Source organism: Podarcis bocagei, assembly GCF_964188305.1.
Source record: "Podarcis bocagei genome assembly, chromosome: 4".
Lineage (NCBI taxonomy): Eukaryota > Metazoa > Chordata > Lepidosauria > Squamata > Lacertidae > Podarcis > Podarcis bocagei.
The window spans coordinates 18,174,272-18,200,562 of NC_138128.1; the positions used below are offsets into that span (position 1 = coordinate 18,174,272).

At 43.9% G+C, this 26,291-nt stretch overlaps 2 protein-coding genes and 1 long non-coding RNA gene across 7 annotated transcripts in view; 2 read left to right on the top strand and 1 right to left on the bottom strand.

Annotated features, from left to right (window-relative positions):
• Window positions 1-4,751, top strand: part of WDR49 (WD repeat domain 49) — a 116,389-nt gene extending 111,638 nt beyond the window's left edge. For 2 of the 4 annotated variants that reach the window (XM_081190056.1, XM_081190055.1), the window contains 2 exons: window positions 704-876; window positions 4,404-4,751. In XM_081190056.1, coding sequence (XP_081046182.1) covers window positions 704-849 — 146 coding nt within the window. In that variant the 3' untranslated portion in view covers window positions 850-876; window positions 4,404-4,751. Of the gene's footprint in view, window positions 1-703; window positions 1,232-4,403 lie in introns of those variants that run through there. The other 2 variants (XM_081190058.1, XM_081190057.1) reach the window with 2 other exon arrangements.
• LOC308585209 overlaps window positions 1-26,291 on the bottom strand; it is a 493,513-nt gene that overhangs the window by 272,108 nt on the left and 195,114 nt on the right. The gene's annotated exons all lie outside the window — the stretch shown is intronic.
• SERPINI2 (serpin family I member 2) overlaps window positions 4,895-26,291 on the top strand; it is a 48,173-nt gene continuing 26,776 nt past the window's right edge. Inside the window, exons 1-3 of one of the 2 annotated variants that reach the window (XM_081190474.1) lie at window positions 4,895-5,933; window positions 10,696-10,988; window positions 25,312-25,539. In XM_081190474.1, coding sequence (XP_081046600.1) covers window positions 5,905-5,933; window positions 10,696-10,988; window positions 25,312-25,539 — 550 coding nt within the window. In that variant the 5' untranslated portion in view covers window positions 4,895-5,904. Of the gene's footprint in view, window positions 5,934-6,383; window positions 6,515-10,695; window positions 10,989-25,311; window positions 25,540-26,291 lie in introns of those variants that run through there. The other variant, XM_081190475.1, reaches the window with a different exon arrangement.

A 26,291-nucleotide genomic window follows, 5' to 3' on the forward strand; every position in this document is an offset into this window, starting at 1 on the left:
CTAAACCACTGAGCCACTTTTGCTTGCTGATCGGAAGGTCGGCGGTTTGAATCCATGCAGTGGGGTGAGCTCCCGTTGCTCTGTCCCAGCTCCTGCCAACCTAGCAGTTCAAAAGTACATTAGGGCAAGTACATAAGTAGGTACCACTACCACGGGAAGGTAAATGGCATTTCCATGTGCTCTGGCACTCTTCACAGTCCTCTGTGCACCAGAAACGGTTTAGTCATGCTGCCATATGACCCAGAAAGCTGTCTGTGGACAAACACCGGCTCCCTCGGCCTGAAGCGAGATGAACACCACAACCCCATAGTCGCCTTTGACTGCACTTAACCGTCCAGGGGTCCTCCCCCCTCTTTTTTACCTTTAATTCTACATGAATGGAATTTTATGTGAGTGGTATTATTTGTCAGCTGGATACATGCAACTTAACAGCTGTCATTCCCCAGCATTTTGGAGCTTATGTGAACACAGAAAGCCCTTAACATGTTAAACCAAAAGGGGTTTTTGTTTCTTAATTGCTATAGGATGACGACTTACCAATAAATAGGCTGTGTTTTGTATTGCTTTCTTCTTCTCATTCATTTTCATATTCACCACAAGTCTTCTCTCTTCCTCTCTCTCTCTCTCTCTCTCTTAAAATAAAGATGAACCGGTCCAGTCGTAATGGGGTTATTTATTAATTTTCTTTATTTTCGTCCTGTAGCCCTGAAAGCTGCATTTGATGAAAAGAACTTATTCCCCAAAGAAATTCTGGACCGTGAAAAAAAATCAAGGCAGCTGCATGAGGAAATGTGCAACAGAGGCAGGATAACAAACGAGAGAAAGCAAGAGAAGTTGAAAGGAAAATGAATCAAGCTTTGCTTCCAAAAAAAGGAGGTAGGTATGAAGGATGCCACCTGGTGATGACATGAGGCAAGCGTTGGCCCGTTGAGAAGGAGGCAGGGGAAAGAGTCTAAAGACAGCTTCTGAGATGATAATGGGGTTGGGTAGGTAATTCCTCTAAAGGAAGTCTACAGACCCTGTGTGTGAGACAGCTTCCCTAGATAAAAGATAGGGAACAACAAAATTCCCTTGGAAATCCTGGATTTGTCCACCAAGGAAGCCCCCACTGTTTGCTATGCAATTGCGTCTCGAGGCCCCAAGACCCACCCCCAAAATAAATACACACGGACACTTATATTAGTTTAAATTTTTGGGCAACAATTTTGGCCACAACTTTATTGAAATACAATCACGTGAGCGGTATTGGCTTAGGCATTGACTCCCCACTATAACTGGCTCCACCTCTCAGGATGATCGTCAAATGGGGTAAACCAAACGAGGGAGCTAGGTCGATGAGAACCAACCAGCTCACCCCGGTGTTCCTGTGGTCCTGGCATGGCCCTAGCCCCTCAAGCGGACTTCGGATGAGATCCAGGACTCCCAGATTCCTTTAACAGAATACCCAGTTCCTGGAGGGGCAGGTGATGGCCACACCTCCCCTCCCCACAATCCAACTGAGCCAATGCCTAACCGCCACCTTACAAGTTGTGACGATTTGCTAAGGGGTAGGCGAAAACCAAATGGCTAAAGCCAATCTGCCAAATGGAAAAATTCCTACCCAGACCCTGTTCCAAGACAGGCGACCCAACCAAAGCAAGGCCAAGCGACTCCAACTAAACTAGGGAGGGTGGGCGGGTGTTCAACAGTGCGAAGCAAGTGCCCCTCCTTGCATCACACTGCTGTTTTTAAAGCCCCTGGGATCACACCACCCACTGGCTATTGGCTAAAATTGCCTGGTGTGATCCCAGGGGAATGGCCAGGACTTCTAGCTCCTTCCCCCCATTTTAACCCTATCAGGTGAGCTCTTGGGTCCCGCACGCAACCAGGACCCTCTCTTATGAGGATCCCATTTGCTTTGCCATGGAACTGAAAACTGAGACACAGTGTTGTGTAATGGTTAGAGTGCTCGACTTCTTGCTGGACTTTGGTCTTCCTCATCTGTCAAATGGAGCCAACATTCCCTGTTAATGCCGAATTCCTTAACCATATAAACTCCCACCCTCCCTCCGTGTGTGTGTGTGTGAGAGAGAATATATTTGACTTGCTTTATAGTCTATGGAAGGCTTCCTCAAACTCGGCCCTCCAGATAATTTTGGCCTACAACTCCCATGATCCCTAGCTAGCAGGACCAGTGGTCTATGGCTTGCTTGCCTGCTTTTGTCGCCTGGAGCCATCTACCAGTCCCGGTTTTCCGCTTGCATATGGATTGTGTCGACCTTGTCATGCAAGCTATGCCGCTGGACTTTGATCGCTGCCCCTCCCACTCATACACTGGAGTGTGTCCCTGTGAAATGCCAGAGGATCTGCCAGGGGTGTTAAGCTTAGCTGAGATTTCCCCCCCCCCCCCCGTTGTTAAGAGCGGGGCTATTTTTTCAGTCGTAACTCAGTTCCAGTACCTCTCAGGTGGGCACCATTGCTATTATAAGGGAACAAAGGAGGTGTTCATGGTGAATTCCAGCACCTCTTTTTCCAGAAAAATAGCACTGGTTCGGAGTACACAGCTTGCGTCCTGTGCAGTCACAGAATGTCCTGTTCTCTTTTAAAAAGAACTTTGCCTGTTACACCCTATAAATAATACATTGTATATAATCTCGGCTCCAGTACATTGATATTACATTTTGTTAGGTTATAATATATCATATTACAATGCTTTCTTGCAAAACCCTTGCTTCTGTCTCGCAAATTGGATGGAAACAGTTGACCCAGATCACCTTCTCCTCCTTGTCTCTGCCCCAGTTCTTTAAACTTCACCAAAAGAATTAGCCATAAACTAATTCTGATGCTAATACTTTTTTTGTTTTTAAAAGCCTTTCTGGTTCCCCTCTCCCTTTAATATCTTAATGCATCCTTGATCATTTGTGTGGTTTTGCTCTCTCCACTGCATGCTTATTATTGGTCTACATTTGCTTGATAATGGGGCCTCTGAAGGGATGTAGCCAGACATCCTCACTAGGGCCATGGCTCAGTGAGAGAGCAGGTCCCTGGTTCAATTCCTGGCATCTTCAGGTTGGGCTGGGGGAGTTCCTGACCTGAAACCCTGAAGAGACACTGCCAGTCAGTGCAGACAATACTGAGCTAGATGGACCGATGGTCAGACGGGGTACAAGGCAGCTTCCTGTGTTCCTAAGATAAAATCACCTTTTTCTGGTTGGGGCTTTGAAGAATGGAGAATCTGGAAAAGTGGTATAATACCGACAAAAACAGAGTGGCTTGCCAAATTATTGGAGTATTACAATATATCCAAAACAATGGAAGAAATTGGAAGGATTTCAAAAGAAAAGATAGATAGGGACTGGAAGGTCTTTAAAAGATACTTGCAAAATCATATCGAAAAATCAGAACTCCTATTAGAATAAACAAGTTCCGTTTCAAATACTGAAATATCAAATAAGATGGAAAACAATGTGTAATAGAAAAAGAAGTATGAAATTAGGGTAAAGGTGTGTGAAAGAAAGTAATAGAAGTGGAAAGAAATTGTAATTGAGTAGATTGGAAGTCAAACACAAAGGTGGGGTGAAGGGTTGGTGGATGGTGATGGCGAAAGGAACCATTTGTGGGATTGAGTGTAAGTATGTTTGAACATTTTTAAAGATTGTATGAAATGTATGTTTGTATGCTTGTATATGTGTATTAATGATGAATTAAAAAAAAATTAAAAAAAGAAGAATGGAGAATCAATGGAACCAATGTGTCAGATGCTTATGGTGGTTGCTCGTGAGTAACCAGGCAGGACTCCGACCTGTCTTTTAGAGGTTTTATTGTGCAAACTAGATAGATAGATAGATTTATTACGGTCGGAGACCACTTGTGCAAACTATTTACAGTGCAGATCTGCAAAGTTCATGTCCATCTTAGTCACTTGCAGAATCCGGGAGCGACCCCTTATGGCTTCTCCCCCAACATAAGAACTTCGGCACCCCAAGCCTCCTCCTCCCCTCCTTGCGTTTCACCCCTCTGCGCAAGCTGGGCGATGGATGTGGCATGCGTCCCTCCTGGCCAGCCTGGCAAGGTGAGGCGCTGGGGTTCTCAGCAGCATCCTCGAGCCCTTTCCTCGCTTGGTTGGTCCCTTCCCTCTCCTCTCCACTGGAGGTGTGGCTTTTCCCACTGCTGGAAGAGGAACTGCTCCTCAGGGGTTTCAGAGGCTCTCTGTATCCCAACGGCCCCCCTGCTTCCCTCCCCTGTTCCGATGGCAGTCCCCTGACACAATGGAACCAATGGATCTGTTCTGAGCATGACTAACACTGGATAGAAGTTGTATAAACTAAATAAACTTGACTATGCTTCACCTAAGTGGAAACAAGGAGTCTTTGTGTTGTACAAACCTATTCACTTCATTCTCAATATTTCTTTTCCTTTGCTAGAGCAAGGTTTTGCACAGCATTGCTAGACCCTAGAAGAAAAATGGTTTGAAGAACAGTTAACCAAATCAAAGGACGACAAGCAGCTTCAAAATCCAAATTCAGAATGAAAAAGTGCATTTGTGTCGAACATTCAGAATATAAGTTTTGCTTCTTTTCTTACATTTATTATGGATTAAAGGTTTGTCTGCTTTTTGAGATGCAGCAAAAAAAAAAAAATGATGAAAAAATGTCAGCACTGCAGGCCTGAATCTTCTGCCTGCCATGTACTTGTGATTTGTTTATGTACTTGAGAAAAAGCAGACAAGAACTGGAAGCCATTTCCTTTATTGAAGAAGATTGTCTTAATAGCAATTCATTAAAGATATTTATGCAGCCCTCTGCTCATGTAATGAATATTTAACCATTCTGAAAACAAAGGTTCAGAAATCCAAAGTTATTGGAGGTGAGGTTGATTTCACACAATCATTTGTTTTTGCCCAGTCCAATTTTGAAATAGGGCAGGAGTGGTGAACCCCCATCCTGGGGACCTGATCAGCCCCCTAAGTCTTTTTTGGGGGATGGGGGGTTTGCTAAGATTTCACAAACTTTGGTGGCAGCAGCAAAAGGACAAAACAATGTTAAGTAGGCACAGCACTGATTAGGGATGGGCAAATATGTCAATTTCAGTTTCCCAGTTTCCCAGTTGTTCAATTCTTCATATTTCTGCTTGCTATCTGGTAAGCCCAACACCACCATGGGAGGATTCTGCATCTTCTAGAAGGGCCCACTAGGGAAGTCCACTGAGTGCACTTTGACCGGGGCCTCCTGAAACCAGATACTGGCCCTGGACTTGGAATAAGACTTGTGCATTTCATTAAGGCCTCTAGAGCTTATGCTCTGTTCAAACAAGAACTGAGTGCTTCCAGTAAAAATAGATTCCGGTGCTAAACGCTGTCTCAAACTTAAGCCCTCAAGGACTCTGGCCAATTGCTACATGTAGACTTTCCTTCTTAAACACCCCTGCATCATTTCTGCCCGTTTCAAAATGTATCTATGCACATGTCCGTAAGGATATACACAAATAAACCATTCAGCTAGCTGAGCGTTCACTGGACAGGTGGATATGACCATTTATGTCCCAGCGTTCACTAGGGGAGCAATTTGTATAAATAACTTTTCCAGCCAATAACACCCAAGGTAAAGCAGCAACAAATTGGACTGGATTCTGGGGCTCCTCGTGAGATTCGCGGTTGTCGTTTCCATTCTGCTGGAACGCTTACAAACGGCCTGATGTTCGAGCCTCTTGCAAAGCGAGCTGCTTGGTTTATCTAACAGTGCAGCACTTTGGGAAGAAAAGCAGCCTTTCATAACACATTCGGCGACCACCTGTTACGTGCCCGCCTCATTAATCAAGTGGCTTTTCCCAATAAATGTTGCCATGTAAACGCCCTTGGCCTTCTCCTCGATCTTTGCATTACTCGACAGCCTACGCTGGATGCACAGACCTTCTGCAAATCGCTGAATGGTGAATATTATGCTGCCGTTTTCCAGGTACGTGCCTTTTATATGCCCTGATAAAGTCATTAAAAAGTGGAGGGGGAAGATGGCACAATCGTGGCAGCTATGAATGCAAAGCTCAAGTGACTTATAAGCCCTACCTTTCGTTGCCATGTCATTTTCCTTTCTTTCACCGTGGTTACAGGGAGTATTTCTGCTTTGCTCTTTGCACTAAGTTTGCAGCAGAAAGTGATCCCGCTCCTGAAGAGTTCACACGAGTCCATTTCTAAATAAGTAATGATGTTGTTCCAGCTTGTGCTGAAATATCCTGCCTTTGGTAGCTCTGCTGGAGGCATCTACATGGCTTCCCCACTACAGAAATATGAAGAAGAAAAGCACAGACTGAATTAGTTCAGCCATGCAGGACAAGTGATTCATGGACACAGTGTCTCTCCCTCCCTTCACTTGGTCTGTAATGGACTTTGCCTTCTCTTCTGGCTTGTGGAGAAGGGCTGGCCCTCCAAAGGCTGGTAGACTCCATCAACCCCAGCCAGCATGGGCAGAAGTCAGGGCTGATGGGGAGTTGGAATCCAGCAACATCTGGGGGGCCTCAGCTTCCCTATCCCTGCTGTAAAGTGAGTACAGTGGTACCTTGGGTTAAGTACTTAATTCGTTCTGGAGGGCCGTTCTTAAGCTAAAACTGTTCTTAACCTGAAGCAACACTTTAGCTAATGGGGCCTCCTGCTGCTGCTGCTGCGCCACTGGAGCATGATTTCTGTTCTCATCCTGAAGCAAAGTTCTTAACCTGAAGCACTATTTCTGGGTTAGCGGAGTCTGTAACCTGAAGCGTATGTAACCCAAGGTCCCACTGTACGAGGAACAATGAAAACCTCCCAAAGGTTTAGGGAACTGACTTATTGACCAAAAAGCATTTTCCCTCAATGGGTTTTCAACTGTAAGACTAGCTCCAAAACGAGCTCCTTACACTTGCTGGGGCAGCTGGCATTGCTCAAAATGTGTTATGATTTTGGACCAATAAACCAGTTTTCTGCACTTGTTGGATCCTCAGTTGTTTCTGCTTTGCGGCGCGTTTGATTATCCGGCAGCCCTCCAGATGTTGCCATGGATTATGTAAGTTGTAGTTCAGCGACATCTGGAGGGCTGAAGGTTTCCCATACCTGCCTTATTGATTGCAGGACTTTGCAACTTTAATTGTGCAGAGAAGAAAAGGGAAAAAAAGGTTCGAGAATTGATTAGATATGTCAGATGGGAAAAACCACAGCTGGCGATTATTTTCTCCTTGTTTGCCATACTTAAAGATATGAGAGAACTTTCAGGGCCAAGGCAAAAATTGCAAACTTTGTTTTAATTTGGCTAGCTGTTTGTTTTTTTAAAAACTTTTTGTTAGCCACCCCGAAATTGGAGGATGAACAGAATATTAAAGTTTTGTATTGATAAAGAATCTTGTAAAGAGAGCTAGTGTGGTTTAGTGGTTAAAGCATTGGGCTAGGACCTGGGAGACCAGGGTTCAAATCCCCTCTCAGCCATGAAGCTCATCTGGTATCCTTGGATCAGTCACCGCCTCTTGGCCTAACCTACCTCGCAGGGTTGTTGTGGGGATTAAATGAAGAGAGGGTGGAACCATGTGACCATCTTGAGCTCCTTGGAGGAAAAGTGGGATTTGTTGTTGTTGTTGTTTAGACGTTTAGTCGTGTCTGACTCTTCGTGACCCCATGGACCAGAGCACGCCAGGCACTCCTGTCTTCCACTGCCTCCCGCAGTTTGGTCAAACTCATGCTGGTAGCCTTGAGAACACTATCCAACCATCTCGTCCTCTGTCGTCCCCTTCTCCTTGTGCCCTCCATCTTTCCCAACATCAGGGTCTTTTCCAGGGAGTCTTCTCTTCTCATGAGGTGGCCAAAGTATTGGAGCCTCAGCTTCATGATCTGTCCTTCCAGTGAGCACTCAGGGCTGATTTCCTTCAGAATGGAGAGGTTTGATCTTCTTGCAGTCCATGGGACTCTCAAGAGTCTTCTCCGGATGCAATAAATAAATAAATAAATAAATAAATATTAATACCCTGCCCAATGGCATGGCTTAAAGAAAATATTTGGGAGACAGCCTTAAAAGAAAAAATGTGACACTGTTATGTGCTTCACCCTCTCCTCTCCTGCCACTTTACTCCAAACTGTACCCAAAGTTGCTTCTCCACTTCTCCATCACCCCCTGCCAATGTTCAGAGGAGAATTTTCAAGTGCAAATGTACGTATTTCAGTCCTAGTATAGCTCTTCTCCACCCTGCATAACACACACTTTCATTATACAACTGATCAATGCTACAAGAGGGCTGTCTTCTTCTTCTTCTTCTTCTTCTTCTTCTTCTTCTTCTTCTTCTTCTTCTTCTTCTTCTTCTTCATCTGCCCACTTGCCTACTCCCCAAACAGCTTGACCGACCCTAAACACAGGTTATGCTGGGATGTCGGTTTCATTAACGCCGGGAAGCAGACCTCACATTACGGATGTGCCAAATGGCTCTGCAGCTGCATCCATTATTTACCACGAAACCATTAATTACCAGCGGCAAAACAGCACTGCTGATCATTGATGCCAGGAACTCCAGCACGGTAATTTCCATCAGCGGAAAAGAAAATTAAGTTATGTTGGGAGTGTCTTAAATGGCCATTCAGAATAAATATTGCTGGCGGCTTGTGACTGCAGACATCGTCCCTGCATGAGGATATGAAAATGTCTCCATCACCTTTTTAACACGGCGTAGGAGTCTGTATTCGCTCTGCCTTTCAAATGGATCTTTGATTTATGGGTGCGATAAAGGCGCTGGTGATAGAGCATAAGGGGAAAAAAGCTTTACTTTGTCAGAGAAACTGCATTTGTGGAAGGAAGGTGGCTGTTCCTTTGGAACTTTATATTGTCCACTGAGCGGAATCGTAAAAGTCCAGTTCTAAATGAGTTTATGTGGGATGTGATACAGAAGTAGCAGTCAAATACAACATTCCTTGTTTTCCTAGAGTGGACATGCAGGGGGGTGTTTGATTCAGCCAGTCGGAACTTCCTGTTTCCTCCTGGGCTGAGACATACTTCCTCTTGCATGTGACTAGATGTGGGCGTCACCTTACCTGTCCAGGTAACAAAAAGGACAAGGTACGCAGCCATCTCTCTCTCTTTGACTTCCTCCTTCGTTGGACCAGCAGCTTTATGGCTAGAGATGCTCTGTTGGCTTTCAGAGGACAAAGGGACTATCTCCATATGGGATAGACCCACATGTATATACTTTGTAACTAAGTCTGCCTTCAGGGATCCAGCTGTGAACTGATGATGTGAGTAAACTTCTTTTATATACTTTAAACAAGATTGTGGCGTGTTCATTCTTTTAAGAGGGATATAAGGGGACTTATCAGGAATCTAATGGTAAGAGGCTTAAACAAGCCTGCAGTTTACTCATAAGGAAGTCCTGTGTAGTTTAGAACAGGGGTTGAGAACCTCAGACCCAGAGGCCAAATGCTCCCCTTCAGGCCTCTCTTACCTGGAACTCTCTGCAAGCCACAGCCCTCGCTGGTCCTGCTTTGAACCCTAAGCATTTTTGCCTGGCTGCAACAGGTCCTTGAACTCTGCCAATGCCTCTTGCTTGTTTGGCTAGAGTGGGTGAGTGGGTGTTGAAAGCAGCCTACTGTACAAAGTTAACACTTACAAGAGGAAAGAGGTTTGTTGCCTGCAGGCTTTCCACAGGCATCTGGCTGGCTACTGTAATAACAGGGTGCTGTAGTAGATGGACTTTGGGCCGGATCCAACAGAGCTCTTCTTACGTTCCTATCCACCACAACCCCAAGACCTGTCTATATGGTCATAACCCCACTAGTGTATATCAGAAGGTCGGCAGTTCGAATCCCCACGACGGGGTGAGGAGCTGTTGCTCTGTCCCAGCTCCTGCCAACCTAGCAGTTCAAAAGCATACTAGTACAAGTAGATAAATAGGTACTGCTGTGGCGGGAAGTTAAACGATGTTTCCGTGCACTCTGGCTTCCGTCACAGTGTTCTGTTGTGCCAGTATCGGTTTAGTCATGCTGGCCATGTGACCCGGAAAGCTGTCTGTGGACAAACGCTGGCTCCCTCGGCCTGAAGCAAGATGAGCGCCGCAGCCCCATAAGTAGCCTTTGACTGGACTTAACTGTCCAGGGGTCCTTTACCTTACCTTTACCTATATGTTATGACAGGGTGTTTTATTCCGCTTCTCATTGCTCATCCTTTTACACTTGCTTACATCGAACGTAATATATCTTGCGTTTGCAAATACATTACAATTCCTTCCTTCCAGAGCCAGTGTGGTGTAGTGGTTAAGAGTGGTAGTCTCGTAATCTGGTGTACCGGATTCACTTCCCCACTCCTCCACATGCAGCTGCTGGGTGACCTTGGGCTAGTCACACTTCTTTGAAGTCTCTCAGCCCCACTCACCTCACAGAGTGTTTGTTGTGGGGGAGGAAGGGAAAGGAGAATGTTAGCCGCTTTGAGACTCCTTCAGGTAGTGATAAAGATGGGATATCAAATCCAAAGTCGTCTTCTTCTCCTCCAGTCCCCTGAAGACAGCAGAATGGCTAGTTGGATAAGGATTTGTGATGCTGGGAAGGTACCCCCCTTCCAAAAGGGAGGGTGTACTCTGAAAATAGCAGTTTATTGTACGAGGTTATTCTGGAAACAAAATCTAAGTGAAGATTTCATTGGGTTGGGGGAGGGATAATTCATAAAAGGGAACGGAAGCAATTTGACTATGCATTATTAAACTTCCTTTCCAACAATTCAACAGCTCAAGGAACTACCGAGCATTCTGCAGTACAATGAGGAGAGCTCTACTTCCATGCCTTCTCCTTGCTGTCACCGGAATCCACCTCACCAGAGGCCATACCTCCCAACCTGTGGCTGAAAGCACTGCACGCTTGGCAGGGGATTTGTCCCGGGTTCTTTCTGTCTCCCGGAAAAATGAGAACATTCTCTATTCTCCACTTGGAGTTTTGTTGGCCCTCGGGGCAATCCACTTAGGAGCCAAGGGAAAAGCACGCGATGAGATCAGGCAACTTCTCAGCCTGCAAGGAAATGATGGTGAGTATCCACACCAGCTTTCTCAAACCTGGTGCTCCCTTTTCCCTCCACCTCCTGTTTTAGACTGCAACTTTCATCAGACCCAGCCAGTGTAGCCATCCAATGTTTTCAATCAGAATGATCTGGCTAGCTACCTGCTCTTCTTGAGTTTTGCTGTTGTTTTTAGTTTGCTAAGTTGCATGGTAACAGTTAAATCACTTTTATTTTTTACCTTGGATTTTGTATCTGTAAGCAAACGGAGGGGGGAAGCGGGATGTAAATGCAATAATAATAAATGGAATAATAAATAATCATTGGTGTATGCACAGAGACAAATAGGTTATTTTTTAAAAAAATTATATACTACTTGTAGTGAACCACTTTGACTAATTTCGATACAATATGGAAACCAACTACTGACACACAATAAAATCATTTTTTTAAAGACAAAAAACCCTCTGTTCCAATTCCCCTCTGCCTGGTTTTGTATGCCACACACTTCAACTGTCAGTGAGCATTCTGTGGCTACTGGATAGGCTCAGTCCTCAATGGAGAGGGGTTTGTTTTGTTTTTGCACAGGGTCCTCCTCAATTATTTTGTCCTTCAAACCTTGAAGTTCTGCCAAACCTGCTGCCCATCTGGTGATAGCTCTTTCTTGTGCCTGAATGGTGTTGTTTCGGCTACAAAAAGATCCACGTTCAGAGAAAGCATTCCCTTGCCTCCCAGAAAGAACATACAGTGGTACCTCAGGTTAAGTACTTAATTCGTTCCGGAGGTCCGTACTTAACTTGAAACTGTTCTTAACCTGAAGCACCACTTTAGCTAATGGAGCATCATACTGCTGCTGCGCCGCCGGAGCACGATTTCTGTTCTCATCCTGAAGCAAAGTTCTTAACCTGAAGCACTATTTCTGGGTTAGAAGAAGAAGAGTTTGGATTTGATATCCCGCCTTTCACTCCCCTTCAGGAGTCTCAAAGCAGCTAACATTCTCCTTTCCCTTCCTCCCCCACAACAAACACTCTGTGAGGTGAGTGGGGCTGAGAGACTTCAAAGAAGTGTGACTGGCCCAAGGTCACCCAGCAGCTGCATGTGGAGGAGCGGAGACGCGAACCCGGTTCCCCAGATTACGAGACTACCGCTCTTAACCACTACACCACACTGGCTCTCAGAGTGGTGTAGAGTCTGTAACCTGAAGCATATGTTGTTGGCTATTTGCAGTTTAGTAGCGCTGCAGAGAGCTTGCTGGGGAGACCATGCATTAAAAAGGGACTAAAAAATAACTTAAACAAGGTTTTAATAACAAAAACAAAAACTCCTTATACACTAAATACATCAACAACAAACCAGACCCAACCACCAACCCAACCCCCAGGGTAAAGGGAGAGCTAGGTGCTGCTCCTTATATACTACACCCAAATGCTGACACAGCTTAATCAATACAACTCAGCAGCACCTGCTATGTTTCACAGCTGTAAAGCTGGGTCTCGTTAGTTTGCTCTGGCCCTTGCTCTGGCCCCTTAAAGACATACACATCGGGTGGAACAATGATGAACCTTTACATTTAAAGAAACCATTCAACATATGTAATCTGAAGCATATGTAACCCGAGGTACCACTGTAGTGGCAAAGTCAGTCTGGCTCCATCCACTGGTCAGTGTGGGAGCAATTATTCCAATACTCGTTTTCCTCTTCCCTTCTTATTCCTTTTGCATCTTATTTATTAGATTGTGATCATGTGGGCAGGGATGCCCTCATCTTTTAATATGTGCACAGTGCTTAGAAAAAATAAAGTGCTTTATAAGTACAAAAATCAACAACAACATGTTGCTCCACTTCTCACTTTGGGCCTTTGCAAATCCCAAGTGTTCTGCAAGAGTATGTTCACCCATAGAAAACGTAGATATCACCAAAGTTCTCTGAGGTTTCTCACTGTGAGTGACTTGCACAGTGGGGAGGTATAAGCCCTACATCTTGTCTGTTGGCACGCAACATGACATTTTGCTTTCCGTATCTTGTGCAGAAGCAAAAGCAAACAAAAGCAACATTGCCTCCTATGAAGCTAAAAGGTCTGATAACTGAAGGCTGCTTTCAAATGCAAGGTCTAAGAAAATGCAATAACTGGATATAATTGTTTGTATCTCAAATGCAGTCTGGGCAAAATGAAATCTACAAATCAACCCCAGTGTGCAAGGAACACATTTGCCATAGCTTAGTTTACTTTTTTTAAAAAAAAAAATAATCCTTTGACATCTATGGCAAATAACTTAAAAAACAAAACCTAAAGACAGATGGGCATCTTTGCGGCATTTCTTTTAGCCCTTTCACTGAAGATGTAAATCCACCCATTCAAGCAGATGATTGCCTACTATTATGGTTCATTTTTCCCCCTTTAGAAAATACATTATGAAATAAACCCTCTTTCCTCTAAATTCCTCCAAATGCCCTGCTATCAATCACGGAGACAAAAGGAAGGTCTCTGGAACGCCTGTGCAGTACATGCAATCACACGATCTAGTGATGGAACAGGCTTAATGCTTGATTGGCTTCACACTGCTGTTTTTGTAAAAATGGCGCTCTTCGAGATATAAAGAGGGGCATGAAAGAGATCTTGGCCATGGTACCCATTTATTCTTTTCAGCAATTATCCTCCACCTCTGTCCTCTTCCCTCTCATTCACTCTCTCAGTGAGGAGGAGGAGTGACAACCATCTTCTGCTTTACCGGTCAGATTGGATGTCTCTGGTTAGCGGTTGTCTTCTATATGTATGTGAGCTCCAGCAGGTACACAGGCATGCCAGCTGCCAATGTCAGGCATGGTTGTTGTTGTTTAGTCGTTTAGTCATGTCCAACTCTTTGTGACCCCATGGACCAGAGCACGCCAGGCACTCCTGTCTTCCACTGCCTCCCGCAGTTTGGTCAAACTCATGTTGGTAGCTTCGAGAACACTGTCCAACCATCTCGTCCTCTGTCACCCCCTTCTCCTTGTGCCCTCAATCTTTCCCAACATCAGGGTCTTTTCCAGGGAGTCTTCTCTTCTCATGAGGTGGCCAAAGTATTGGAGCCTCAGCTTCACGATCTGTCCTTCCAGTGAGCACTCAGGGCTGATTTCCTTCAGAATGGATAGGTTTGATCTTCTTGCAGTCCCTGGGACTCTCAAGAGTCTCCTCCAGCATCATAATTCAAAAGCATCAATTCTTCGGATATCAGACTTCTTTATGGTCCAGCTCTCACTTCCATACATCACTACTGGGAAAACCATAGCTTTAAGTATACGGACCTTTGTTGGCAAGGTTATGTCTCTGCTTTTCAAGATGCTGACTAGGTTTGTCATTGCTTTTCTCTCAAGAAGCACACATATTTTAATTTTGTGACTGCTGTCACATCTGCAGTGATCATGGAGCCTAAGAAAGTAAGGCAGTGATCCATGAAGAAGGTCAGGCATGGTAGGCTACATCAAAAGTATGTGTCCTTGTTTCCACACCTCAGTGGGTCTGCACATGTCAGATGACTAATCCATTCCACCTCCTCTACCGTGTAGATGGTGTATGTTATGTATTCAGTGGTCTGTGTTTGCCTGAGCCTTAAGTCTGGACTAAGGATTCTGAGCTCCTGTGTTCTGATGTCTAGTCACAGAACATTTCAGGATTTGGGCCTCTGCCATTGGCCCTTGACCTCTGAGTCGTAATTTGCAGCTTGGAAGTTCAGACAGCCAATCACACTGGGAGTGGGAGTGGCCCAGGCTTTCAGGAATGTATATAAGCAGTTGCTTTGCAACTATTTCCCAGTTATGTAGTTCAATGAAGGTTCTTGCCATTATCGCTGTGTCTTGCCTTGTGGGAATCCACCTACACTTCAGTGTAAACATATGAGATGGGTGTTCCATGTTGACCTGATCATTCAGATACTCAACCATGGACATTTCTCTCTTTCACACGTATGGGTCTTTCACACAAACAACAATTTTCATTGAATGCCTAGGCTATCATCTCCACAGTGGAGAGAATCAGTATCCTGTCGATTTACAAAGGCCCAGTAAATAGATTGTGTGAACTTACCCTTTTTATCATTGTGGGATATTTAAAATGCACTCAAACCAACAATTCGAGTCTTGCTAGATAGGCACATGATAGGAGCTGAAGCTCATGGAGTTTTCCTGTAGGTTTGCTAGAGAGAACACTGTGAGAGACACTCTCACTGTGCCGTGATAGGGGGAGGGCGTAGCCATAAATATTCTCTTACCTGCCTGGGCACATTCTCCTTTTCAGAGGCTAAGTCTAAGGTCCAATGCTCAGATTCCATCTTAAGCTGGACTTAGGTATGTCTCCGTAACTGAATTACCATTTTAGGCCTGCCTGAACAAAGCTGCTGTATGTGTTATTTTTCAACAAGTATTTTGGATGAAATAAAAAAATTCCTTCCAGTAGCACCTTAAAGTTCAGTGTTCAGTGTTCAGTGTTCAGAAGTTCAGTGTTTCAGTGTATCTGAAGAAGTGTGCATGCACACGAAAGCTCATACCAAGAACTAACTTAGTTGGTCTTTAAGGTGCTACTGGAAGGAATTTTTTTATTTTGACTATGGCAGACCAACACGGCTACCTATCTATTTTGGATGAGAAAATGTTATCTTTACCTTTTACAAGATTGTAAAAACCATGGAGAGACCTGGTCCAAACAGAGACATTGGATTCTTATCTCATTATACATGATAAAGCTATTTTTAGCCATCTCACCCCTTGCTTTTTCCTGCAAGACCAATTGCAGTTGTTAACAGTCGTCAACAGGTTTACCACACCTATCAGCCAATCACCCATTCCTACCACCCTTCTGAGTAATACCCCTCCCCACCTTCTCACTATATATAAGGATCTGGTGACTTCTGTTTCAGTGTATCTGAAGAAGTGTGCATGCACACGAAAGCTCATACCAATAACTAACTTAGTTGGTCTCTAAGGTGTTACAGGAAGGAATTTTTAAATTTCCTTTTATCTAATAAATATATCCTCTCCTAACATTTATTCACATCCCAGCAGTCATCCTATACTGGGGTATCCCAGGTGTAAAGATAAGTCATCCAGACATGATTAATAATCCATATATTTCTTTTCCCAGTTTCCTGATCTGTAGCCAGACTATCTTCCTCTATCACATCATTCTTCACAAATGACTAAATATGTCTTTTAGCAGCTCAAACATAGCTTTATTTATAAGGATTCCAGAAATAAATAAATCATTGTCACCTAGCAGAGAAAAATGGAAAACTGAATACCCCAGGTCAGTGGATAGCTTGATGAATGTGTTGGCCATGTATGTGGTAGCTATGAAAAGGGCAAAATTCTTGTTAAGGATAATTAGCAAAGAGATTGAAAATAAAACTGCCAGTATTGGAATGGCATCATACAAATCTATGGTGAGACGGTACTTGGAACACTGTGTGTCCTTCCAGTCATCTCACCTCAAGAAGGATATTGTAGAGCTGGAAAAGGGAAACCATCATGCTCAAAGGGTTGGAGCAAACCTTTGACGCTTTTTGGTTAAGGAAGAAAACGTCAATATGTGGGTGGGGGACATGATCAGGGTTGTCAATAATATGCCTGATGTGGAGAAAATGGATAGAAAAATGTTTTCCTCCCTCAATTATAATACAAAATCTTGGGGCCATCGAATGAAGCTGAACTTTGGAAGATTCATGACAGAAAAAAATAGTTCACTCAGTGCACAAACAGTGGAGTTTGCTCCCACAAGAGGCTATGATTGTCATAGACTTGGATGGCTTTAAAAGAGAATAAAGGCAATCAATGGTTACTAGTCATGATGACTATGTTCTGTTTCCACTGTGGGAGACATTATGCCTCTGAATACCACTTGCTAGGAACGGCAAGTGGGATTAGTGCTGTTTCACCCAGATCCTGCTTTTGAGCTTCCCATAGGCATCGTACCTACGGGACCGCCTCTCCTGGTATCCCCCACGGAGGACCTTAAGGTCCATAAATAGCAACACCCTAGTGGTCTGGGCCCTAAGGAAGTTAGATTAGCCTCAACCAGAGCCAGGGCTTTTTCAACACTGGCTCCGGCCTGGTGGAACGCTCTGTCTCATGAGACCAGGGCCCTGCGGGATCTGATTTCTTTCCGCGGGGCCTGTAAGACAGAGTTGTTCTGCCTGGCCTTTGGCTTGGAGTCAATTTGATTCTCTCCCCCACTTTCTTTTTCCTTTCTCCTCCTGTGATGAGGCTGCATTTTAATTTTAATTGTTTTAATGTTTTAATGTTGTATTTTAATTTTGCTTTTAAGTTGTATTCATTCAACTGTTTTTATTATTTGTTGTTAGCCACCCTGAGCCCGGCCTTGGCTGGGGAGGGCGGGGTATAAATAAATTTTTTATTATTATTATTATTATTATTATTATTATTATTATTATTATGTCTTCCTACCCAAAAATTCAGCTTTAAAAGTCCCCAGACCTATTTGCCTGAAATCCAGCAGTTTTCTTATACAAAGGCAACCTCCTTCACATCTGCGCTTTTCAGAACAATGGTCCATAAAACACATGGGGAGATTAAGTGGTTTGCTCATCACCCACCCCAAAACTGTAATAGCTGTCCTTGTAGAGAAATCAGTTATCCTTCTGAAATTTGGCAGGATTCATGCTCTCAGAAGGGGCAACCATGCCTGCAAATTCCATCCAATTGTCTCCTTGTTAATAAAAAGTTGGTGATTATACCTTAAGTGCACATTTCACCACTAGAAGAAAAACCCAAATAGGAAACCCTTAAACCCTTTTTAAAGGGACATGTGATTTTAATAGGGGAGAAGGTTCATTAGAGTACATATAAGTCGTTCATGAAGGAAAGATCAGGATGACTAACACATGAAGTATTTTTTTTAAAGCTTCAATATCTTCTGTAACACCAGTTCTGAAAATTGTGCAGAGAGTCGTTTTGAAAGATAAATTTATATGTCATCAGAACAGCGCTTGGATGCTTTCAGCTCACTCTTAAATTCAACAGATCTTGCTTTCTCCTTATTTAAGCTTATTTTAATCCCTGCTGGAGCTCCCGGGACTTTCTATTGCTTTAGAAATGCAACATCTGACTTGCTAGATGGCAACATGAAGTGATATTAGGAGGAGTGTGAAATAATGCACTTTATCAGCCTTGTTCTTACGCAGCCCCCGTGGTCTTAAATGGTCTTAATTATAGGAAAGAATGGTAGTCAGTTGATACTTAGATGAAGCCTGGTCTTTACTGAGCTTTCATTGTGATTTGTTTGTGGGGAGGTTATAAGGGAATGAATATTCATCCTGAAGTGATTGCAGGGTATTTACACATCTTCCTGTAAATAATCCGTTCACTCCACATTCTGAGGTGCATTTTCCTATCATCTTCCTAACTGCAACTAACTCATTTTTAAGTGGATTTGTTACGCCAAGGCGACAGAGCTCTCCCTTGAATTGTGCAAACCTATATTTCTGCTGTGCTCTTGAATCCCTCCTGCAAAATACTGACAGTCTGGGGGCAATATGACTTCTGAGAAAACATGCATAGGGTTGCGCTCTGCAGGCTTCCAATACTTTCTCATCCAAGTAATCTAACCCCGAGAGCATTGTCCTTGGAACTTTTCACCACTCAAGCGATGCAGAAGTTCTTATAATCTGCTTGCCGCATGGCCAGAGCCTTGGCTGCAAACTGAGCAAAAGAAAAACTACAAGTGGCAAGATGGCATAGCCATAACAATGCTATGTGAGTGTGCATGCACAGTACATTTTTAATAAATATCATTAAATGCATTACAGCTTTTAAAGTCTAGCATATGGGTAAATGGCATCAAGTTACTTGCAGGACCAGGCATCGGATTCCCATACCCCAACCCATGCAAATAAGAGACCAATGAGGCTGGGTTTTGGGTCAAAACAGACCACAACTTTATTGAATACAGATGAAGAGTCTCTTCCTTTAAATTCCTAGGAGTTTATCTCAGTGAAGACCTTACTTGGAAAATAAATACAACCCAGGTGGTTAAGAAAGCCCAACAGAGACTCCATATCCTCAGGGTATTGCGGAAGAACGATATCAATCAACATTTGATGATCTCCTTCTACCAGTCAACAATAGAAAGTGTTCTTTCATACTGCATAACAGTGTGGTACACTGGTTTGACATCAACTGATAGGAAGTGCCTACAGAGGGTGGTGAATACAGCACAAGATATTATGAGCTGTCCCGTGAATCCGCTGGATGAAATAGCGGAAGAAGGTTGCCTCAGGAAAGTGAGGAAAATTCTCAGGGATGATTCACACCCTGGCTGGCACTTTCTTGATCTCCTGCCCTCAGGCAGAAGATACAGAAGCATGATTAGTTGCACCAACAGGGTAAAGAACAGCTTCTATCTGTGGGCTGTTAGGCTGCTGAATGAAAAGATAACAACAGGGAAACTGATTTTCGGGTTTGGTGGGTGTGCATCAGTAAACAAGGGGAATTAAGACTAAGAGAGCTGAGTGGGGGGGGTTCGTGTAATCTCAATGTATACAAGTTGTACAAGTGACAATAAAGTATTTCAATTTCAGTCAATGAAAGAGGTTTGGCTTGGGCATGGGGCAATCAAAATACTTCTGGCCCACCCGCTGGAAGTGATGCGTGGTCAGTCCAGATGGGGGTTCCTAAGACTTACATCAAATAGGTGACCCCTGCAGGGACCACTATCTGGGGGAGCACCCTTGGCCCTGGCCCCGCCTAGACATGCAGACATGGAGACTCCCCCCGTAACCCTTTAAAGGGAAACCCCAGCGTTTGAAGGGGCAGGCAGAGACTACAACCTCCCCTCCATCCAAAACAAAGGATTGCCCCAATGCCCAACCAGTTGTGACAATTTCTATGAGGTAGGCAAAACCATGAGGTCCATGCCAATTAGCCCGGTGGGCAAATTCCTACCTGGTTCCTTAGAGGACGGTGACCGCCGTAGCCACAGCAAAGTCATTGACTATCAGCTTAAACCGAGGGTGGGTGGGCAGGGGGAAAACCCAGCGAAGGAACAAACAGGTAATGCCCCAGGTTCTGGCTGCTTAAATGGGCAAGGGGTGGATCCGAGGGAAGCCTACCTGCTCCATTGGCTCTGCCCCCTGGTGCAACCCAAGCCCCAGCCTGCACCCCCATTAGCCAAAGGCGGGTGCAGGCTAGGATCCAGTTCCTGATAGACAGCCTTCATGGCCTATCAGGAAGGGCACCACTGTTCCATTTCCCTCATTGGGGACCTGGTGAAGCCTCTGCCGTCCTGCAATGCTGCAGCACCAAAAGGGGTGAGGAGACTCATCACCCTAGTGCACAGTTTTAAACCATTATGCCAATGGCACTCATAAGGCCAAACTTCAAGACATAATATGGGGCTCTATAGCACATGCCCCCCCAACATCTATGTGGGACTGAAGCTGGTTGTGGCAAAATCTCTTTTTTCTTTATTTTTGTTTTGTTTTGTAAATGTTTCACGCAGGCTGGACTTGCTGTGAAGTGTAGCACCGGCTGTGTCCTGCTCCAGCCACCTGCCACCTTCATTCCCCCAGGGTGCCTCTGGGCCCCATGGTGAGTGTTTGGTGCAGCTCACCTCACAGAGGGTTTGTTGTGGGGGAGGAAGGGAAAGGAGAATGTTAGCCGCTTTGAGACTCCTTAGGGTAGTGATAAAGCGGGATATCAAATCCAAACTCTTCTTCTTCTCTTCTAGCTGGTGGTCTGCAGCACAGCCATCTTCCTCTAAAATGTCTTTAAAAAACCCTTCCCCAACCTGGTGCCTTTGTGTCCCAGCCAGCGTGACCAATGAACAGGATCTCTGGAAGTTGTAGACTTAAACAGCTAAGGACCGCAATACCTCAAGCAGTGTCTCTCTCCATATGAGATCATCTTCTGAGCCCATGTTCTTCTTCCATTAGAGGTCCAGAGGGTGGCAACACAAGAACAGCCCTTTTCTGCAGTGGCTTCCTGTTTGTGGAATGCTCTCCCTAGGAAGGGTCGGCTGGCACCTTCATTATACAGTCGTACCTTGGAAGTTGAACGGAATCCGTTCCGGAAGTCCGTTTGACTTCCAAAACGTTCGGAAACCAAAGTGCGGCTTCTGATTGGCTGCAGGAAGCCACGGAAGCCCCGTCGGATGTTCAACTTCCAAAAAAAGTTTGCCAACCGGAACACTCACTTCCGGGTTTTGTGGTGTTCGGGAGCCAAAACGTTCAAGAACTAAGCTGCTCAAATACCAAGGTATGACTCTATATACCTTTAGGTGCCTGGTGAAAACATACCTCTTTAAACACACCTTTGGCTGATTGACATCCAATGCCCTTTTAAAATATGTTGTGGGAGGGGAGACTTTTTGGTTTGTTTCTGTTCTTATTTTTATTATGTATTCTGTGTTTTTTATGTTCTTTTATATTGTGAACCACTCTGAAATCTATGAATGTAGGGCGGTATACAGATTCAACAACAACAACAACATTGGATTTAGAGGGTTTTAATAATGTATTTGGATGGCATGCATACTTGTGGTATGATAAGGTCAAAGCACATAAAACACTTAAAAACCATATTGTTAGGAAAGCATTGTTTAATGTTTGGATTAGATATAAGGACCTATTGGAAAACAAAACCCCAAGGTGGCTGTCACCGATGGAAGAGAAACTCATAAAAAGCTCAATATGGAGGTCAAATGGCCGAAATATTGGGAAATTTTGGAACAAGAGGGAGATAGACTGAAATTGCAGAGTTTTGAGAAATTAAAAAACAAAGTGCAAGATTGGCTTCATTATTATCAGATAATAGAGGCATACAATTTGGACAAGAAAATTGGCTTCCAGGTGGAAAAATCAAAATTAGAAACAGAACTGCTAAAACCCAAAACTAAGATTTTGTCAAAGATGTATAACTTGCTGTTGAAATGGAATACACAGGATGAAACGGTGAAATATGCTATGATTAAATGGGCACAAGATATTGGACATAACATAATGATGGCTGACTGGGAACAGTTATGGACGACAGGTATGAAAATCACGGCATGTAATGCCTTAAGAGAGAATATTATGAAAATGATATACAGGTGGTACATGACACCAGTCAAGCTTGCAAAAATCTATCATTTGCCCGATAAAAAATGTTGGAAATGTAAAGAAACTGAAGGCACATTCTTTCACCTTTGGTGGACGTGCCCAAGGATTAAGGCTTTCTGGGAGATGATTTATAATGAAATGAAAAGGGTGTTTAAATATACCTTTCTGAAGAAACCAGAGGCCTTTCTCCTGGGCATAGTCGGCCAAATGGTGCCAAAGAAGGACAGAACTTTTTTTATGTATGCCACAACAGCAGCAAGAATACTTGTTGCAAAGTATTGGAAGACACAAGATTTACCCACTCTGGAAGAATGGCAGATGAAGGTGATGGACTACATGGAATTGGCGGAAATGACTGGCAGAATCCGAGACCAGGGAGAAGAGTCGGTGGAAGAAGATTGGAAGAAATTTAAAGACTATTTACAGAAATATTTCAAAATTAATGAATGTTAGAATGATGTCAGAATGAAGTTAAGTGGTTTAAGCAGCAATGTTATAAAGGTGTATGTAAAAATGGATTGTAAACAGGTGAGAATCCAAAGTCATAATATATTATGTTAAAGGACTAAGATAAAAACAAAAAGGGAAAGAAATTGCAGAATTAACTAACTGAATTGGAATACAAAAAAGGGAGGCGTGAGGAGGTCAGGGAAACAAGGAAATGAATGTAAGGTATGGAAAGACTGATGCATTTTTTAAAAGTGTTTTTTATCTTTTTTGTATTTTGTATTTTTTTCTATTTTTATTTTTGTCTTTTTTTCTTCTTTTTTTAATTCATGTAATTCTTTTCTTTGAAACGTTAATAAATATCATTAAAAATATATATTGTGAACCACCCTGAAATCTATGAATGTAGGGCGGCATACAGATTCAACAACAACAACAACATCTGGATGGCATGTGGTTGGGGGAAGTCTGCTCTAAAATAAAGCTAACAAAAGTGGCCAGAAAGTGACAGGGTGACATGGGGGAGGGTCAAGAAACGGGCAGGAACCCTGACTAGCTCCCTGCCTCAAACCTGGCAGCAATACTGGGGACCACCGCACAAAATAGCAAGCAAGCAATGTTTTGAATGTCTGGGCTATGGTGAGGGAGTTCAGGCCTTCCTAACCCTTTCCTTTAGACCGTGTCAATTTCACAAGCTTACCACAACCATTTCAGAAGCCCTGTGCATCCTTCAAGACTCCTGAAATAGGCATCCTTCAAGGATACATTCGTGAAGTTTGGATCCGGAATAATTTAAGGGGCCCTTGTTAAATCTGCAAGGGCTAGGTTTCTGCAATAAAAAGAAGGAAACATTCAAGACTATTAAGAGGAGAAAATGCTGATGCGCCTTCAATAATGGAACGATTCCCGAGGATATGGCCAGTAGCTTTTATGTCCAAGTTGATGCATTTTATTAGAGGGCATGAAGATAGACAGCAAAGTAGCATGGTTGTTAAAAACTGTTCACTAGGATGATAAATAATTTGATGGCGTTGACCCATATGCTAGGTTTTAAAAACTGTAATGCACTTTAAAATTATTATTAGAAATGCACTGTGCATGCATACACAGCATTGTTATGGGGTAGCTGTGCCGTCTTGCTACTCAAAGATTTCCTTTACCTCAGTTAGGGCCAAGGATCCAGCCATGCGGCAAGGAGATGATAAAAATGTCTGCACCACTTGTGGCTTGGCAGATGGCTTCTGAACTGGGTCACTCTAGCCACCTGTCTAGACTGCCACTGGCAGAGTTGGCCTGGTTTATAGCCAATTCATTAATTACATGGTGATCCTTCTCCCCCCCCCCCAAGGAGCTCAAGGTGATACACATGGCTGCCCCCCTGCCATCTCACTTTATCTTCACAGCAAACTAGTCAGGTAGGTTAGGCTGAAAGATGGTTCCTGGTTCCAATCAGAGCCACCCAGTGAACTTCATGTCTGAAAAGGAATTGAACGTGGACTTCCCTTCCCCTAGACCAACCTTCTTCAAACCAGTGGCAGCCTTCATCAACATGGCCAGTGGCTAATGGGATATGTAGTCTAACAACAACTGGAGGGTGGGGTAAAATAAATGAATGAATGACTGTTGTTGTTTAGTCATTTAGTCGTGTCTGACTCTTCATGACCCCATGGACCAGAGCACGCCAGGCCCTCCTGTCTTCCACTGCCTCCCGCAGTTTGGTCAAACTCATGCTGGTAGCTTCGAGAACACTGTCCAACCATCTCGTCCTCTGTCGTCCCCTTCTCCTTGTGCCCTCCATCTTTCCCAACATCAGGGTCTTTTCCAGGGAGTCTTGTCTTCTCATGAGGTGGCCAAAGTATTGGAGCCTCAGCTTCACGATCTGTCCTTCCAGTGAGCACTCAGGGCTGATTTCCTTCAGAATGGATAGGTTTGATCTTCTTGCAGTCCCTGGGACTCTCAAGAGTCTCCTCCAGCACCATAATTCAAAAGCATCAATTCTTCGGCGATCAGCCTTCTTTATGGTCTAGTTCTCACTTCCATACATCACTACTGGGAAAACCATAGCTTTAACTATACGGACCTTTGTTGGCAAGGTGATATCTCTGCTTTTTAAGATGCTGTCTTCTCCCAAGAAGCAGGCGTCTTTTAATTTCGTGGCTGCTGTCACCATCTGCAGTGATCATGGAGCCCAAGAAAGTAAAATCTCTCACTGCCTCCATTTCTTCCCCTTCTATTTGCCAGGAGGTGATGGGCCCAGTGGCCATGATCTTCGTTTTTTTGATGTTGATAATGAATGACTAGCATGTCCCTATTTTCATCGCAGTAATGTTGGAGGGTTGGCACCTGTTGCTCCACCCATTTCTTCCTCTGGTGCCACACGTCACTGGCTTGTGGCCTCTGGGTGATTGCCCATGAGTTAATGCGGCCCTCAACCTGAGAAAGTTCCCCCATTCCTGCTCTGCACCATTCTGGCTCTCAGATCAATGCTAACTTAATAGATAGGGATGTTGGAGCAACCCGTCTGTTGTTTTTATCAAGGCTTTGCTCTCATTTTGCCTGAGTGGCTGGCTCATTTAAAAGCAAATTCGGTTCTTGGGAGAGGTGATTCTGCCATTCCCCATTCTTACTCTTTCTTTGCTCCAGGTATAATAGCATTTGTGTTGTGTCTCTTCATCTTTGCTGCAGACTTACCTTAGGGAGCACCTCGGCCAGGAAGCGGGGATTATGAACGCATGTCTGTATTGGATAACTACCCTATTACACAGCTGGTTTGTGTTCTTCAAATGAAGATGTTAACTCTTAACACTTATTTTCTTCAGGTGAAGCCTTCAAGCCGCTTCAGACACTGTTCTCCGTCCCCTCAGAAGGAAAGGCATTTACATTTAATCTTGCCAATGCCCTCTACCTTCAAGAAGGATTCATGGTGAAAGAACAGTATCTCCATAGCAACAAGGAATTCTTTCAGACAGCTGTAAAGCTGGTGAATTTCCAAGATACGAAAGCTTCCGCAGAGGCCATAAGTACTTGGGTAGAAAACAAAACAGATGGTAAAAAAAGCTCCCTGCCCCTTTCTTACATGGGTTTGCTTCCCAGTGCATGCTGGTTAGGCCTCGTTGATTTTTTCAAAGGGCAGATCTCGTGGGAACAACCATTAGGTGGATTGAGGCAAATGCCTCAGGTGGCAAAAAGTGGGTGGCCGCAGCAGCGCCTTGAGACATTGAGCCCCTGTCCATTCCCCTCTTTTGTCACACATACCCTAAGCTAGCTTGCTCTCCTCAGCTGTACTGGAGGTGGAGGACACTATCTCCATTGCCAGTGCTGAAGAAAGGTGCAACTGGGGGAGGCGCCATTTTGTTATTTGCCTCAGGCGGAAAAATGCCTTGGGCTAGCCCTGGAGTTAAAGGCACATTCACAAGAATAAAAGAGAAAAAAATATTGAGAAATTCTGTGCACACAGTGCAATTTAAGACTGTTCAAATTATCCTCCTTTAAAAAGATATTTTAGCTCCAAAATTCAGCCCAGCTTTGTATGCTCATTTCACTAATGTAATCTGACATTTTGCATATAAGCCATAATAGTAACCAAGGAGACCTAATAAGTACCACACTTATGATCCCTAAACTTCAGGTTTGTTCTAGGCATAATGCTTTTAAATTTATGTTATATATATATATATATATAGATGGAATTATTTTTGTGTCATGGTGTACCAATTAAATGCATAATTTCTTTATGAAAAGATATTTTAGTTCCACCTCCACAGTGAATCCTATAAAGCTAAAAATATGGGAATTGTCC